This window comes from Oncorhynchus mykiss, chromosome 3 (assembly GCF_013265735.2).
Source record: "Oncorhynchus mykiss isolate Arlee chromosome 3, USDA_OmykA_1.1, whole genome shotgun sequence".
Lineage (NCBI taxonomy): Eukaryota > Metazoa > Chordata > Actinopteri > Salmoniformes > Salmonidae > Oncorhynchus > Oncorhynchus mykiss.
Genome location: NC_048567.1, coordinates 65,010,496 through 65,029,920, shown reverse-complemented (window position 1 = coordinate 65,029,920; position 19,425 = coordinate 65,010,496). Strand labels below are relative to the sequence as shown.

General features: G+C 42.0%; 1 protein-coding gene across 1 annotated transcript; it reads right to left on the bottom strand.

Annotated features, from left to right (window-relative positions):
• Positions 1-125: 125 nt before the first annotated feature.
• On the bottom strand, positions 126-15,630 carry marco (macrophage receptor with collagenous structure). Its single transcript, XM_036974924.1, has 14 exons — positions 15,423-15,630; positions 14,052-14,153; positions 13,622-13,900; positions 13,366-13,392; positions 13,200-13,253; positions 9,898-9,978; positions 9,635-9,679; positions 7,571-7,648; positions 7,324-7,368; positions 2,988-3,077; positions 2,769-2,813; positions 2,148-2,222; positions 1,721-1,891; positions 126-1,526 (listed from the first exon to the last, which is right to left on the bottom strand). The coding sequence occupies exons 1-14, from the start codon at positions 15,538-15,540 to the stop codon at positions 1,396-1,398; spliced, it is 1,341 nt and encodes a 446-aa protein (XP_036830819.1). The 5' UTR covers positions 15,541-15,630; the 3' UTR covers positions 126-1,395.
• Positions 15,631-19,425: the final 3,795 nt, after the last annotated feature.

Genomic DNA, 19,425 nt, shown 5'->3' with positions numbered 1-19,425 from the left:
GCAGAATTGTGTGTGTGTGTGTGTGTGTGTGTGTGTGTGTGTGTGCGCGTGAGAGTGAGTGAGTGGGTGGAGGAGTGGGATCAAGAGGCCTAGGTTGATGTCACAGAGCATTTCACAACATTTATACAAACTGAATCTGACTCATATTGTCAGATTCTTCAGTGTTTTATTTCAAACTGATTAATTAAACTGGTTGTTTACAAAGTGTAATTCAGAAAATACCATGTATTCTGTATAAACCTTCCTCCAGGGTACATTATTACAGGTAGGCCTCATTGTCTCACATCAGTGCGAAGGCCGTCTGCACTCATCTCTCTGATAACTCGGAAACACTCATGGGAAAGCTAAAAAGAAGTTTGACTACAATATGCTGTCCTAATATTCAAAAATGTTATCAAGGTGACATCGTCCACTGAACCCCCTTGAATCCTAATAAGAGTTATAGTTCATTTTAAAACTATAAACCTGTAGCTAATATTTACATTTATTTAATCACAAATTCTTCAATACCCTAATTCTACATTTAGTTAAGGTGTTTTGTGGGTGTAGAATAAGAGTTCATGAAAATCTAAATGTCCACGAAAATTAGCTAGCTAGCTAGCTAGTGTCTGCTTGCTGACTGAACCAGTCTCAAAGCAAGGGATGCTAACAATGACAATTCACACACTCAATGCTGAATGCTCCCTCTAGCTAGCTAGTGTAGTGATATTCTAGCTAATAGCACGAGTTTTCATGATAAGGCAGTTTCTGTTTTGCCGTGATTAGTGAGTTTTGCAGCACAGCTTGACTGCTTTAGGCTAGCTGCGATGTTATTGTATTGGCCAAATGTTACAAAGTAGTGAGGCACAGTGCCAGCTGTCAGAGTCAGATACATGCTGATTTCTTAGAACAGTCCCATAACTTTGGTTATTCATCAACAAGATTGGCAAAATAGCTACAGTAATGGCCATTCAAACACGTTATCACTATGCTCCTAGCTTGGGCAAGTTTTCTCAGCTGATCAAGCATGGTAGTAGTCAGTGCGTCATAGATACGTCATAGAGTTAGGAACTAGTGTTCGGCAGATGAGCAAAATCTAGATTTTTAGAGATGAGTTCCACGTCCTACAAGACTGACACCATCTGACGTGAGACAATGGGTAGACCTAAGTTAGCTACACGTTAGGTAAATGCCAAGTGTATATCAACAATGACTTACTAATGTTGTTTAAAAAAGATAAGATACAGTAGATGTAACAAGTCACAGTAACATGAATTACCATCTGTAACATGTTAATGTATGTGTGGACATACTTTAGTGTGTGTGTGTGTGTGTGTGTGTGTGTGTGTGTGTACGTGTGTACGTGTACGTCTCTCTCTTGCTGTGCACCTCTCCTACTCTGGATCCAGGACACATTCACACACACTGCACCCCAGCGTCCTCGTTGTGTTGACAGTTGCTGATGCCCATACCATTGTGAAGGCAATAAAACACACTGGCCTCTCTGCCTGTGCATCGCAGGTCATCCAACCAGATCCTACCGATTCCTAAACGGATGACAACACAATCCAGAAGCCAAGTCCATGAGATTCAACAATGAACAATGAGAAATGTACTAATATGTGTGAAAGAAAAGAAAACTCAACCCTGACAGGCTCTCTACACATCCTCACTGGGAACAAAAAGAGAAAACGAAAATAATGTATTTATCTGCTAATGATAAGGTAGAGGATGGACTTACCATGGCTGGCTGTGAAGACTGTGGAGGCTCGTTGGTACCCCAGCATCTTGCAGATCACTGTCCCGTCCAGAGTGTCAAAGCCGTCATCACACACCGTACCCCACTGCCCCGACCACATCACCTCCACTCTCCCACGAGTCCCCCCGCCAGCGATACGCACATTTGCTGTCACTGGAGAGAGAGACATTTTAAAATAACTTATGCATGCACATGATTAAACATGAATTGTACCGTATTCCAGGCCCATAGACCAATGAATATTCACTTAAATATGCAGGTAAATGAATACATATCATATTTACATATACAGTATGTCTTAGCGACGAGAGAGTCTATGTCAGATATTGTGGGTAACCTGGCATTAGTGTGAGGTGTAGTGCTGAGTGTGTGTGTGTCTGTGTGTGTCTGTGTGACTTCACACACTCACCTGATCCAGCTGCTCTTTCACCCTTCTCTCCACGTGGACCTAGCGGTCCGGGACTTCCCGGCAACCCTGGAAATCCTAGGACATGAAGAGGTTGAAATTAAACATACACACATTTGTTTTACTATCCTTGTGTGGACCAAACAATTGATTCCCAATCAAAATCTTATTTTCCCTAACCCTAACTCCTAATCCTAACCCGTATTCTATCCCTAACCCTAATTGTAATCTTAAACCTAACCCCTAAACCTACAATAGCATTTTTCCTTGTGGGGACCGGCAAAATGTCCCCACTTGTCTAAATCTTCCTTGTTTTACTATCCTTGTGAGGGCTCCTGAGTGGTGCAGCGGTCTAAGGCACTGTATCTCAGTGCTAGAAGCATCACCACATACACCCTGGTTCGAATCCAGGCTTTATCACAACCGTCCGTGATTTGGAGTCCCAGAGGGCGGCGCAAAATTGGCCCAGCGTCATCCGGGTTTGGCTGGTATAGGTCGTCATTGTAAATAAGAATTTGTTCTTACCTGACTTGCCTAGTTAAATAAAGGTAAAAAAAATAAATAATAATAATAATAATAATTCTGGTCCGCACAAGGATAGTAAAACTACACACACACACACACCAACAAGTCCTCTTGTTCCATTAACACCAGCAAGTCCTCTTGGTCCTACGGAGGAAGAACAATAACCACAGATTTATCCCCAAAATCATAAAGGACACTTCATATGATTAAAATAACACTTTACAGTAGGAGAATATATAAAATTGTAATTCCTGTAATCAACAGTTTGAAGGACATGACAATGAGGGTTACATAGCTCAGAGACAGGGTGAAATTCACCTTCAGGTCCTATGGGTCCAGGTAGTCCTGTCGGCCCTGTGTCACCCTTCAAATCAGGGGCCCCCTGTACTCCATCACGGCCCTGGGCTCCTGACAGATTCACAGCGCACTGTCACACTCACTCTATAATGTAGAGGCTATACAGTAGAGTACTATGTCAAACTCACTCTACAATGTGGAGGCAATACAGTACAGCACTATGTTACACTATGTCAAACCCTGTGCTACCCAGGAGCACGAGTACAGGACATAAAAAGGCTGCTTCCGACTGTTCTACCACAGATGCCGGGAGCTGGCACTGTCGTAGTCCATGTGGGGTCAAACAACACCAGGAGGGCTAGCTTGGAACATTTGAAAATTGATTTTAAAGAACTGACTTTAGTATTAAACAACTCCAAAAAACGGCCAGTAATTTCAGGTCCAGTACCATCGTTGAGCTGCAGGTGTGAAGGATTCAGCAGACTGCTGGGATAACACATCTAGCTAAAAGACTACTGTAGCTCTGCTGGAGTCACTTTTATTGATAACTTTGACACCTTCTGGAAACAGAAGATACTCTACAGGAATGACGGAGTCCATTCAAATCATCTTGGCTCCTGGAAACTGTCCACGCATTTCAAGGCTGCATTGAAACAATGCTCAGTTAATCCCTACCATTGTGACAATGCGTTGTCATAATGCTGCATCAAATGTACATGATCTTAGGGGCATTGGCAAACAAAATGCAAGTAATTTCATTTATGTACCCCTCATTGCACCAAATACATATATTTATCCTACAGCTATTGTAAGCAGTAATCATGAGCCTATAAACCAGAGTTACACTGTTAACACTGAGGCGGTGTGCAATAGTAGGAAGACCACTTTTTTCAGCTCACCCTGCACTATCAACTCCAATGTAAATAACATGAGTAAGTCTACCTCTGAAAAGCTTCCCAGTAAAGCATTAAAAACAATCAAGCAACCCAGAAAAGTGGTAAAAATAGTCATATTAACATGCAGCCTGAGAAACAAGGTCCATGAAGTCAATACTTCCTTGTAACAGATGACATTCATATTCTGACTATCTCTGAAACTCACTTGGATAATTCATTTGATGATACAGTGGTAGCAATACATGGTAATAACATCTACCGAAAAGACAGAAATGCCAATGGGGGCAGTGTTGCGGTCTATATTCAGAACCACATTCCTGTAAAGATTAGAGATTATCTAATGTTAAATACTGTTGTAGTAATATGGCTACAGGTTCATCTGCCTCACCTAAAGACCATTCTTGTGGGAAGCTGCTATAGACCACCAAGTGCTAACAGTCAGTATCTGGATAATATGTGTGAAATTCTTGATAATGTATGTGATATCAACAGAGAAGTATATTTTCTGGGTGATTGAAATATTGACTGGGTATCATTAAGCTGCCCACTCAGGAAAAAACTTCAAACTAGTTACAAACAGCACAGGAATTAAATCATCAACATGTATTGATCACATCTTTACCAATTCTGCAGATATTTGCTTTAAAGCAGTATCCAAATCCATAGGATGTAGTGATCACAATATAATAGCCATATCTAGGAAAACCAAAGTTCCAATGGCTGGGCCTAATATAGTGTATAAGAGGTCATACAAGAAGTTCTGTGGTGATTCATATGTTGATGATGTAAATAATATTTGCTGGTCTGTGGTGTGTAATGAGGAGCAACCAGACGCTGCACTTGATGCATTTATGAAACTACTTATTCCAGTTACTAATAAGCACGCACCCATTAAGAAAATGACTGTAAAAACTGTTAAATCCCCTTGGATTGATAAGGAATTGAAAAATTGTATGGTTGAGAGGGATGAGGCAAAAGGTATGGCAATTAAGTCTGGCAGCCCAACCGATTGGCAAATTAAGAAATCATGTGACTAAACTAAAGAAAAAGAAAAATAAACTACACTATGAAACAAAGATAATTATATAAAGAATGATAGTAAAAAGCTTTGGGGCACCTTAAATTACATTTTGGGGAAAAAAGCCAACTCGGCTCCTTCATTCATTGAATCAGATGGCTCATTCATCACAAAGCCCACTGATATTGCAAACTACTTTAATTACTTTTTCATTGGCAAGATAAGCAAATTTAGGGATGACATGCCAGCAGCAAACGCTGACACTACACATCCAAGTATATCGGACCAAATTATGAAAGTCAAGAATTGTACTTTCGAATTCCGTAAAGTCAGTGTGGAAGAGGTTAAAAAAGTATTGTTGTCTATCAACAATGACAAGCCACTGGGGTCTGACAATCTGGATGGAAAATTACTGAGGATAATAGCAAATGATATTGCCACTCCTATTTGCCACATCTTCAATTTAAGCCTGCTAGAGAGTGTGTGCTCTCAGGCCTGGAGGGAAGCTAAAGTCATTCCGTTACCCAAGAATAGTAAAGTCCCCTTTACTGGCTCAAATAGCTGACCAATCAGCCTGTTACCAACCCTTAGTAAACTGCTGGAAAAAATTGTGTTTGACCAGATACAATGCTATTTCACATTAAACAAATTGACAACATAATTTCAGCATGGTTATAGGGAAGGACACTCAAGCACAGCACTTACACAAATGACTGATGATTGGCTGAGAGAAATTGATGATAAAATGATTGTGGGGGCTGTCTTGTCAGACTTCAGTGCAGCTTTTGACATTATCGATCATAGTCTGCTGCTGGAAAAATGCATGTGTTATGCTTTACACTCACTGCTATAATGTGGATAAAGAGTTACTTGTCTAACAGAACGTAGAGGGCGTTCTTTAATGGAAGCCTCTCAAATATTATCCAGTTAGAATCAGGAATTCCCCAGGGTAGCTGTTTAGGCCCCTTGCTTTTTAAATTTTTTACTAACGACATGCCACTGACTTTGAGTAAAGCCAGAGTGTCTATGTATGCGGATAAGTCAACACTATACACGTCAGCTGCTACAGTGACTGAAATGACTGCAACAAAGAGCTGCAGTTAGTTTCAGAGTGGGTGGCAAGGAATAAAGTAGCCCTAAATATTTCTAAAACTAAAAGCATTGTATTTGGAGCAAAACACTCACTAAACCCTAAACCTCAACTAAATATTGTAATAAATAATGTAGATAATTGAGCAAGTTGAGATGACTAAACTGCTTGGAGTAACCCTAGATTGTAAACTGTCATGGTCAAAACATATTGATGCAGAAGAAGCTAAGATGGGGAGAAGTCTGTCTATAATAAAGCGATGCTCTGCCTTCTTAACACTATCAACTAAGCAGGTCCTACATTCCCTAGTTTTGTCGCACTTTCACTACTGTTCAGTCGTGTGGTCAGGTGCCGCAAAAAAGGACTTAGGAAAATTGCAATTGGCTCAGAACAGGGCAGCAAGGCTGGTCCTTGGATGTACACAGAGAGCTAATATTAATAATATGCATGTCAATCTCTCCTGGCTGAAAGTGGATGAGAGATTGACTTCATCACTACTTTTATTTATGAGAGGTATTGACATGAATGCATCGAGCTGTCTGTTTTAAACTACTGGCACACAGCTCAGACACCTATGCATACCCCACAAGACATGCCACAAGAGGTCTCTTCACAGTCCCCAAGTCCAGAACAGACTATAAGAGGCACACAGTATTACATAGAGCCATGACTACATGGAACTCTATTCCACATCAAGTAACTGATGCAAGCAGTAAAATTAGATTTAAAAAACAGATAAAAAAACACCTTATGGAAAAGTAGGGGACTGTGAATCAACACAAACATTGGCACAGACACATGTATACACACACACAATAACATACGCACTATCCTTACACATGGATTTAGTACTGTAGAGATGTGGTAGTGGTGGAGTAGGGGCGTGAGGGCACACAGTGTGTTGTGAAATCTGTGAACGTATTGTAATGTTTTAAAATGGTATAACCTGCCTTAATTTTGCTGAACTCCAGGAAGAGTAGCTGCCGCTTTGGCAGCAGCTAATGGGGATCCATAATAAATACAAATCCACTCACTCTACAATGTGGAGGCTATAGTGTACAGTACAGATGCAAATGCAAAAATCTGCACAAAGTCTCACACAGTCACACAATTAACACAGGGCTCTCCAACCCTGTTCCCGGAGAGCTATCCTCCTGTAGGTTTTCACTCTAACCCATGTTGTAACTAACCTGATTATTCTTATAAACCAGCTAATTATTAGAATCATGTACGCTAGATTAGAGTTTGAATGAAAACCTACAGGATGATAGCACTCCAGGAACAGGGTTCACTAACATGTACAGACACAATCATGCTTGGCCGCGTGAAACAGTCAAACACCAAGTTATTTACCAGTGTGCCCTTTGATCCCATTTTGGCCTGGTATCCCTGGTAAACCTGTGAAGAGGTTGAGAGGTAAATGTTAGAGGTGGCAGAAAGAGAAAAGAAAAAAGGCCAGGTTCAGTTAATTGTTGAGTACAAAAAAATAAGTTGTTTGCAGGTGAGCCCTTCAAATACGCAGGTGAAGTATTAGTATTAGAAAGTATTAGAAAGTAAACGGTCTATAGGTGAGTGTAGTGTTAAGCCCATGCAGACTCACCAATGTGTCCCATATCCCCCTTTGGTCCCTGTGGTCCTGGCAGCCCAGGGGCTCCTGAACAGTTAGTAGCTGCACCGCCTGTACGTATGACACACACAATCAGAGATACTGTATACACACGCACACACACTGCACACAATATCCACTGAAGAGATACAGTTGAAGTCGGAAGACATGACATACATACATACACATTACACAATATTACACCTAACATTTAACATAACTACAGTATTACAGATGTAGGATCTTAATTAGAATAGTCCGGCACAGCAGGAAATGAAAACTTGTAGTGTATTTTAGTTTTACAAAAGGCTTCTACATTTAGAATTTTCCACCTTGAAGTTTCAGACTTGATTTGCCGTAACAAATAACAAATTACTCCTACAAAAATGTCCATTAAATAAAATTCACATAATAATTCACATTTCCTGTTGCTGCAGGATTATTTTCCTGCTGTAGCCAACTGGCTCAAATTAAGATCCAACAGTTGTACTGTATGTGTGATAAGAAAATAAATCAACTGTATATGGGTGAAGCAAGTAAACTGAACTAGCTTTATATCCAGTTCTGAATGCATTCACTCAGCACTTTTAACTAAAATGGACAAATTTCACAATGATGATCTGGTGATATATAGATGTAGGGTCATAATTTGATCACTCTTTTGTTGCTGAGAATTTTCCTGCATAGCGCGAACATTGTAGTGTATTCAAGGTTTGAAAAGGCTTCTAAAGTTTGTAATTTACACTTTAAATTATGAGACTTGATTTTCCCTCAAGAAAAATGTATCAACCCCTAAAAATAATGTCCATTAATTATAATCCACATAATAAATTTACATTTCCTGCTGCTGCAGGATTATTTTCCTGCTGTTGTAAACTGGCTCAAATTAAGACCGTACACATGTCGTTTCTATATATTACTGTGAAAACCGGAACAGAAACTGAGAAGGCTGAATGTGGAACTATGCCTGGAAATGTTACAACATTTGAGCCAGTCATGATGAGGGAAAATGTATTTTTATTTGAATGTATTTTTAAAAAATGTAACCTTTATTTAACTAGGCAAGTCAGTTAAGAATAAATTCTTATTTACAATGACCGCCTACCAAAAGTCAAAAGGCCTCCTGTGGGGACGGAGGCTGGGATTCAAAATAAAAATAAATAAAAATAAAGGACAAAACATACATCACGACAAGAGAAATAACACGACACTACACAAAGAGAGACCTAACACATTAACATAGCATGGCAGCAACACATGACAACACAGCATGATAGTAACACAACATGACAACAACATGGTAGCAACACAACATGGCAGCAGCATGACATGGTAGCAGCACAAAACGGGGTATAAACATTATTGGGCATTATTTGACTCTGTTAACCAAAAAGGGGAATTTGAGTCCATCTCCTACCTATTCCAGAGCGTAAGAGAATAGGGCCTTGTGATCATCAGCCTACTGACAGTGAGGATGATGAAGTAAAAATATCAACTTCCTTTCATGGAGAGAAAGAATAGTATCTGCCTGGGCAGCAGCAGCAGTTTTAACCATCCATCCTACACTATTTTTTAATTAATTAACACCTCCCCCCTCCCTAAAACTTTTCAAGAGTCAGGGCTAGTTTTCTAAGCAATTAAAAAAATGCAAAGTCCCGGAGCAAGTTCAGCTAATCAAATATGTATCAAGGCATACTTTATTTGGACTGGCTTTGGGACATCAAGTACACAACGCACGTTTCCTCTGTGACGGATGGGGTGAGAGAGGGGGTAATATTCAATGTCCCTAACACTAAATCACCCTTCTCCACCTGTAGAACTGGCCCATGTGACACTGTCAATAATTGATCTATCCTCTGTCTCTCAGACTAAAAGAACACACTAATACCACGGTCCTACCTGTCCACCAAGGAGCTGATTAAAGTTAGTGTTGATGCATGGGTATCTGCCATGGTAAACAGTCAACTTATCCACCATGTTCTTCACAACTCCGCAGCTTGAGTTGTATTCCATGTTAGTACTACTGGACTGGTTCCATGTTCATACTACTGGGCCTACCTGGTGTTCCAGCTCGTCCTTGTTGTCCAGTGGTACCATCTTCACCTGAAACAGTGACTTATTATTGAGTTGATGTACTGTATGGAGATTATTAGTGGTAGAACTACAAGATAACTCTGTTTGCCAGTGGATATGAGCATTAATAAGAACCACAGACTACTAAATGCATTGTTAGACATGAAAGATCAGTAATTCTGGCACATTTCCTATTGGGGTTTAGATTGATCTAAAGGTTTGGAGTCAGTAGGAGTAAGGTGAATCACCTTCGGGTCCTGGTTCCCCTGCTTCTCCCTTGGCTCCAGTCTGGCCATCAACTCCAGGGTCTCCTTTTTGTCCTGTCTGACCTGGAACACAGTAACCCTCTCACTATCACAATCTACTGTCTCACCTGGAACACAGTAACCCTCTCACTATCACTATCTACTGTCTCACCTGGAACACAGTAACCTTTTTGCTAAATACTTACGTATATACAAAAACAAACATTAAATGTTACTGCATGAATCACATTAACTTAACATAGAATGTTCACAGATCACTTAATGTATAATGTATGAAACATGATTTAGTCTGATGGATTTGGAATTTCTTTTTGATGCTTTGTGTTATTATGAAAAAGACAATCATTGCCTCAAAAAAGGCACTTATCCATCCATGTTAGTTGACTGAAAGTGGCAGCCTGATTACCAAATGGGAGTACTTAGCATCACAGGAGACTGCTGAGGGGATTACGGCTCATTATAATGTCTGGAATGGAGCAAATGGAATGGCATCAAACACGTGGAAACCATTGTTTGATGTATTTGATACCATTCCACTAATTCCGCTCCAGCCATTACCATGAGCCCGTCCTCCCCAAATAAGGTGCCACCAACCTCCTGTGGTAAGCATCCGTTCTACACTAAGTGCACAGAACATTAGGAACACTGGCTCTTTCCATGACATAGACATGATGTCACCTGTTAAATGAACTTCAATCAGTGTAGATGAAGGGGAGGAGACAGGTTAAATAAGCATTTTCAAGCCTTGAGACAATTGAGACATGTATTGTGTATGTGTACCATTCAGAGGTTGAAAGATCAAGACAAAATATTGAAGTGCCTTTGAACAGGGTATGGTAGTAGATGCCATATGCACTGGTTTGAGTGTGCCAAGAACTGCAACGCTGCTGGGTTTTTGACTCTCAACAGTTTCCTGTGTGTATCAAGAATGGTCCACCACCCAAAGGACATCCAGCCAACTTGACACAACTCAGAGAAACATTGGAGTCAACACCTGCCACCATCCCTGTGGAATGATTTTGACACCTTGTAGAGTCCATGGCCCGACAAAATGAGGCTGTTCTGAGGGCAAAAGGGGGTGAAACTCAATATTAAGAAGGTGTTCCTAATGTTTTGTACACTCAGTGTAAAGTGTGAGGAAGGACGACATTTTGGTAGGATGACCTATTGAAAACGCCTGACTCAAACTCGCAGGGTAATCTGTTAGCTTGTGTGAGAGTCCATCCCTGATTGAGACTTCATACAGGGGTAAATGTCAATTCATTGACTAAACAGTGGGTTATTATGAAACAGAGAGGCAGGCCTCCACTTCCTCTGCCCCTTACTGAAGATGACAGGCCATCAGTGCACAGATCATTACTGGACAGATGAGCAGCTGAATGCTAATGCTACAGAGTTACACTGAACAAAAATATAAACTCAACATGCAACAATTTCTAATATTTACAGTTCGTTAAATCAGTCAATTGAAATAAATTAATTAGGCCTGAATCTATGTATATCACATGACTGGGAATACAGGTATGCATCTGTTGGTCACAGATACCTTAAAAAAAGAGTTAGGGGCGTGGATCAGGAAAACCAGTCAGTATCTGGTGTGACTACCATTTGCCTCATGCAGCACGACACATCTCCTTCGCAAAGAGTTGATCAGGCTGTTCATCTTGGACTGTGAAATGTTGTCCCACTCTTCAATGACTGCGAAGTTGCTGGATATTGGAACACACTGTCACTTTATTTATCCGTTATTTTACCAGGTAAGTTGACTGAGAACACATTCTCATTTGCAGCAATGACCTGGGGAATAGTTACAGGGGAGAGGAGGGGGATGAATCAGCCAATTGTAAAGTGGGGATTATTAGGTGACCAGATTGGGAATTTAGCCAGGACACCGGGGTTAACACCCCTACTCTTACAATAAGTGCCATGGGCTCTTTAATGACCACAGAGAGTCAGGACACCCGTTTAAGGTCCCATCCAAAAGACAGCACCCTACACAGGGCAGTGTCCCCAATCACTGGCCTGGGGAATTGGGATATTTTTTAGACCAGAGGAAAGAGTGCCAGGACCAACCCTGCTTAGCTTCAGAAGCAAGCCAGCAGTGGTATGCAGGGTGGTATGCTGCAGTCATACATGTCCATACCGAGCATCCCAAAAATGCTCAATGGATGACATGTCAGTGAGTATGCAGGCTGTGGAAGAACTGGGACATTTTCAGCTTCCAAGAATTGTGTTCAGATCCTTGCGACATGGGGCCATGCATTATCATGCTGAAACATGAGGTGATGGCGGCGTAGGAATGGCACGACAATGGGCCTCAGGATCTCATCACGTTATCTCTGTGCATTCAATTTGCCATCAAGAAAATGCAATTGTGTTCGTTGTCCTTAGCTTATGCCTGCTCATAACATAACCCCACTGCCCCCATGGGGCACTCTGTTCACAACGCACACATCAGAAAACCATTCGCCAACACGACGCTATGTGCTCGGTACAGCTGAAACCGGGATTAATCTGTGAAGAGCACACTTCTCCAGCGTGCCAGTGGCCAGCTAAGGTGAGCATTTGCTTACTGAAGTTGGTTACGACGCCGAACTGCAGTCAGGGCAAGACCCTGGTGAGGATGACGAGCTGCAGATGAGCTTCCCTGAGACGGTTTCTGACACTATGTGCAGAAATAATTTTGTTGTGCAACCCCACAGTTTCATCAGCTATCTGGGTGGCTGGTCTCAGATGATCCTGCTGGTGAAGAAGCCAGATGTGGAGGTCCTGGGATGGCGTGGTTACACGTAGTCCCCGGTTGTGAGGTTGGTTGAACGTACTGCCAAATTCTCTAAAATGATGTTGTAGGCGGCTTATGGTAGATAAATCTAAATTAAATTATCTAGCAACAGCTCTGACATTCCTGCAGTCAGCATGCCAATTGCACACTCTCTCAAAACTTGAGACATCTGTGGCATTGTGTTGTGTGACATTTTAGAATGGCCTTTTATTGTCCCCAGCAGAAGGTGCACCTATGTAATTATCATCCTGTTAAATCAGCTTCTTGATATGCCACACCTGTCTTGGCAAAGGAGAAATGCTCACTTACAGGGATGCAAATACATTTTTTTGTGCATATAGACATTTTCAGTGATTTTTTATTTCAGATTATGATACCAACACTTCACATGTTACATTTATATTTTTGTTCAGTATAGTTTGGTGCTGATCTAACATTGTCTGTTGCAGTGACACAGTGATGCTAAAACAATGGTGCAATGCAGTGCTTTTGGTTGACTCACCCCTGTCTCCCTTGTCCACCCTCACACCAGGTAACCCCCTCGCACCAGGTGGACCTAGGGAAACCACGAGGTCAAATAACATGTGAATTACAAGCTTGTGGTGTAAGGGGCGTTTATACCTCTCATCTGTGGTTGTTGATTTGGCACTAAGGACAAGGGAACTTACCAGTAGGTCCCTGTGGGCCTGGTGAAGCTGCAATACAACAAAACCTTATTATTACCACCAATACACTCTTGTGTTGTAATTTGTACTTTGCAAAGCATGATGACAAAAACATAATATGCAAATCTCACACAACACAAGGGTTGATTGCTCTGCACCCCAAGATATGTGTATATCTACGTTGATGTGTACTCATATTTTACATCAAATGTAAGATATGTCAACCTGGTAGGTCCTGCCCATGTCTTACAGTAGCTACCTTTGAGTAATCTGAATGCTTTCACTGAGTCCTGAAGGAGAGTGGTGCTGGCGTTGACCGCACCCAGGTTTGTTCTCAGCTGGCCCAGCTGGCCATCCTCCCCACAGAGGCTGTTGACCTGAGTCTGTAACTTCCCCAGGTATCCTCTGAGAGAGATGGTCTCCAAACTGGTGTTTCTGGCAAGGGTACGGAGGTCCTCCTCCAGGGGGATGTGATTGTCGGTCAGCTTCGCTGTTCTGGAGCCAGAGGAGGAGAGACTACTAGCCTCCATCGAAAACACTGGGGCAGAGGTGCACATAGAGAGACACAGAGCGTTACTAATACAGGAAGTCATGTGTTACTGCAGTTCAGGATATCATGGAAAATCCTTTTACAACATTAATGTGTTTGAACCATTTTGGACATGAAACCAACCAATGGTTTGTTGTACCTTTGTAAAGGAAGAAGGCATTCAGAGCAGTCAGAAGGATGAGGTAAACGACAATAACATTTAGACATCGCTGTGCTCCTCTGGCCTTGGCTGGTTTTAGATCTGAAACATGGTGACATAAACACAAACAGGATTTATGCTACATTCCAAATGGACCTCTACCATCAACCCCCCCCCCCCCCCAGGCACTCCTGTAGATCTAAAATGATCAGAAGAGTGGAAGCAATAATGCAACCCCAGCCTATCAGATGGCAAGCTGAAGCAATTAGCATGTTGCTTAAACCTATCCAATCCATGAAGTGTCAAGGGGTAGGGATTAAAATTCAGAAAACAGTATCCCATGGAATGTGGAGAAATTATCTCAACAAACCCACAGACATGGCTGCCCTCTTCTGGCCATTTCTCTATTTCTGCCACAATGTAGAAAGTCAGGCTGTTGAGCTCAGTAAATTGCACTAATTTACTGTAGGTTGCCACAGCAGGTGCTTGTAGCCAGCGAATATAAAGTTAGAATTCAGTGCTGTCTGTAGTCTTCGCACACTCCAATAGCTCTCTGATTATTTTTTACAATGCACAGACAGTTCTTCTACTTCTCTGTTTCAGTCTCCACCACCACTTTCAGATTGTGTGTACCATAACAATCTTATCCCTCACAGTTATCTATGATACCTTAAAGGTAGCTAAATGTTGTTCCCACGAGCAACACAGCAGATTTTGAGATGAGTGAGATGCAAGACTTCGCTCTCAATCAGTCACACACAGTATCTGCACATGTGCACTGGTTCGCTTCACACTGTTACAGTTCACGCTGTTACAGTGCGGTAGCCACGGGACCCAAAAAGCAGAAAAGTTGATCCTCACGCTTCAATTGTGGAAATTGACCCACTATGCTGTTTGCATATATGTCATATCACTGAGTCTACCTTCAATGGTTCTCACAAGGCTTGTCTCCCTGAATGTTTTGAATGTAGTTACAATAAATTAACCACTTACTGTATTGAAGTCCGTCCAAGCCACATTATAATATAATATATGCCATTTAGTAGATGTGTTTATCCAAGCGACTTACAGTCATGCTTGCATGCATTTTTATGCACGGGTCCACTAACCTAATCCACTAACCTGGCGTTGCAAGCACCATGCTCTACCAACTGAGCTACAGCAGACCACACTTTGTACCAATTTATAGTGAATTGTATAAATAACATACTTTGAAATAAGAAAGGCACCATAGGCCCCTAGCACCAGGGGTGGAATATAAGAAGAATCACACAAATAGCGCACTACTGTTGGATCACCAGGCCTTCAGCGCAAGAACAACCTATAAGTCCAAATGTTGCCCCTGTGACCCCCAGTTCCTCCCCTGCTTACCACTGCTCTGGAAGGTGTACAGGTCCGTCCTGCTCAGTTTCATGTCCATGTCATAAAGTGGGTTACTCTGGCAGAACGAGCTGACGTGGCCCTCTCCTCTGTCTACTGATGTCTCCATGTTACTCCAAAGTGACAGACAACAGCCCAGAATTCCTCCTCAAGGCCCTCTTATAACAACTCATCATTACGTAAAAAACATGGAATCCTCACTTTCTTATAAAACCCCTCCACCACCCGTTTGACACATAGCGGAAGTCATCTGATTTGGGGCTGAGGTAGCAAAAAAAATACAAGACATGTTACAGCAATCTATATATCTATATCAGTAGTTACAGCTTAGATAAGTGAGTAGATCTGCAAGGTCAGAACATGGCATAGGTCATCTCTACATCCTATGGAAAAATGTGTAGAATTGCATGGAATTAGCTTTAAAACAGCAACAACAACAAAAAAGCTAAAAATAGCCTAGCTGTTTGACCTCATCTGGAATTTTAAGGCAGTGAAAACAAAAAACAAGCAACCCAGCTAGCAAAAGTGATTCCTTGGAAGTCGTGGGAAGGTATGTTTTTGGTTTCACATTGGCTGTGGGAACAAAGAAATTACTTTTTTTTATTTTTTTATTATGCTGTTTTTTTTTTTATTTGACCCTTTTTTCTTCCCAATTTCGTGGTATCCAATTGTTGCAGTAGCTACTATCTTGTCTCATTGCTACAACTCCCGTATGGGCTCGGGAGAGACGTCAGCTACATGGGAAACACCTGGGCCCAGGTGTTTCCCAGGACAAATACACCCCTTCCACATTCATGGAGGAGACTCTCTCCATGCAGACACCTTTGTAGATTGTGTTGTGGTTCTTGGTGGCCTTTTGTTTGTTTGCTTTGGCACCTTTCAACACCCTTCATTATCACATTCATGCATGCAAAACACTCACACTACTGATTACACACACCATTGTATATTTTCCTTCGTTGCATTAGTTAATAAATATATATTTTGTTACTCCTTATATCCACGTTGTCTCCCTTTGTTACGGGCTTTGAGCCGGTTCTTTTTAAGTGGGAGAACTTGCACAATTGGTGGCTGACTAAATACTTTTTTGCCCCACTGTACATGTATGGGGTATATTCAGGATCTTCTGAGGAAGGGGTGGATAGTGAAATCTAAGTCTCCTTATTCCGCTCCTGTTGTGTGCGTCCGTAAAAAGCATGGAACGTTGCGCCTCTGTATTGACAACCTCCTGTTAAACCAGAAGACGATACCTGACAGGCACCCATTACGCAGAATCCAAAACCTGACAGACAACATTGGTGGCTACTCCTGTGGTTCAGCATCTTAGACCAGGGTAAAGCCTACCTTCAAGGTTTCATTGCAGAGGGAGACATCTCAACTGCCTTCATCACCCCCTGGGGACTCTATGAAAGGGTGAGAATTCTGTTTGGACTGTCCAACGCACCTGTAGCATTCCAGAGGAGCATGGAGGGGATGCTGAGCACCATCAGGGATGAATTCTGTATACCACACCTGGACGATGTCCTTTGCTATGCAAAGTCCTTTGACAAGCATGTGGATGGAATCTGCAAAGTTCTCAAGCCTCTCCAAAGTTATGGAGTGAAACTCCGTCCAGGACATGGGGTGCCTCGTGTTGGCTGAAGGGGTGAGGATTGACCTTAAGAACCTGGAAGCTGTGCTGTCCCTGAAAACAAAGACACCACATAGAGTGGGAAATGTCAGTAGGATCCTTGGTTTCCTCAGCTACTACAGATTGTACGTCCAGGACTTTTCTCGAATAGCCAAGCCACTCTATGAGCTGCTCCAAGTGAAATGTGGAATGCCACAAGTCCAGCCATGCAGAGAAAAGACCAAAGGCCCTCAGCTGTCCTCTAGGACCCCTGTGGAATGGACAGGCGAACAACATAGCACACTTGAATGACTCGTTGACATGCTTGTGAACCCACCTGTGTTGGCATACCCTAACTTTGACTTACCACTCGTACTGCACACCGATGCTTCAGAGAAGGGCCTCACAACCGTCCTTTTTTAGCAGCAGGATGGGAAGTAGAGAGTCATCGGGTATGGATCAAGAACATTGACACCAGCTGAGAGGAAATACAATTTGCACAGCGGAAAGATTGAGTTCCTTGCTCTAAAATAGGTAGTGTGTGAAAAGTTTAGGGACTACCTATTCTATACCACGCACTTCACCATTTATATAGATAACAACCCCCTAACCTACGTCATGAGCATCGCAAAGCTTAATGCTGTCAGCCACCACTGGGTTGGAGAACTGTTATATTTCCGGTTCAACATTAAGTACAGGCCTGGAAAGATGAATATATATGTTGATACATTGTCTCGTATCCCCATGGATATCAACCAATATGTGACAGAATGGGCTCCTATATAGACGGACCAACGACAAACAACAGCTTGTGCTTCCTGTAAAGTACAGACCGGTAGCCCTTAAATATCTCCATGATGACATGGGACATGTTGGTACTGAAAGAGTACGCCACCTTGCTAGAGGGAGGTTCTACTGGCCATATATGAAGAAGGAAATTGAGAACTATGTGACAAGGAAATGTCTGTGCATAAAGCAGAAGAAACCTGCCATGTATGTACGAGCACCTATGGGTAGCGTCACGTCTAGCTCACCCCTGGAGCTCGTCTGTATTGATTACATCTGGAGACCAGCCGAGTGGGTTATGAGAACATTATGGTGGTGGTTGATCATTTTACTTTGAGATTTGCTCAAGCTTACCCGACAAAGAACAAGTCCGAACGGACTGCAGCAGATCGTATCTTTAATGACTACTTACCCTGATTTGGATACCCCTTGAAACTGCATAATGATCAAGGTCAGGAGTTTGAGAATGAGCTGTTCCATACACTCCAGCAGCTGTCAGGGGTTGGCCATTCCCGAACATCACCATACCATCCCCAAGGTAAACCAGCTGAGAAATGTAACTGCTCTTTGCTACAGATGTTGACAGAAGGAGAGATGGAAGGACCATCTTCCGCAAATTGTACACGCATACTGCACACACATACAACTGCACCCGACATGAGTCCACTGAGTACTCACCCTACTATCTGCTCCACGGTCATCATCCATGCCTTCCAGTGGTCTTGTTGTTTGGCTTGTTGGGAGAGAGAGACCCAGTCGCACACAAGAGCTATGCAGAAGAGTTGCCGGGAAGAGTGACTGAAGCATATCGGATTGCAAATGAGAACAGCGAACAGTCAAGCACTAGAGGAAAATCCTACTATGACCAGATTATGAAAGGGGTAGTTCTGCAACCTGGAGACCAAGTTCAGGTTAGGAACCTCAGTGAGTGGGGAGGGCCCGGGAAGCTATGATCATACTGGTAGAAAGGGATCTAAGTAGTGAAGGAACAGTTTGCAGACAATCCGGTATACATAGTTCATCCAGAGGTTGGAGAAAGGCGTAAAACCAGAACAATGAAACTTGTTACTACTTGTCAAATCAAATCAAATCAAATTTTATTTGTCACATACACATGGTTAGCAGATGTTAATGCGAGTGTAGCGAAATGCTTGTGCTTCTAGTTCCGACAATGCAGTAATAACCAACAAGTAATCTAACTAACAATTCCAAAACTACTGTCTTGTACACAGTGTAAGGGGATAAAGAATATGTACATAAGGATATATGAATGAGTGATGGTACAGAGCAGCATAGGCAAGATACAGTAGATGGTATCGAGTACAGTATATACATATGAGATGAGTATGTAAACAAAGTGGCATAGTTAAAGTGGCTAGTGATACATGTATTACATAAGGATACAGTCGATGATATAGAGTACAGTATATACGTATGCCTATGAGATGAATAATGTAGGGTAAGTAACATTATATAAGGTAGCATTGTTTAAAGTGGCTAGTGATATATTTACATAATTTCCCATCAATTCCCATGTGAATGACTTACCGGTTGAACCTCCACCACCGAGTCCAACCAAACCAGCACAGGATAAGCGAG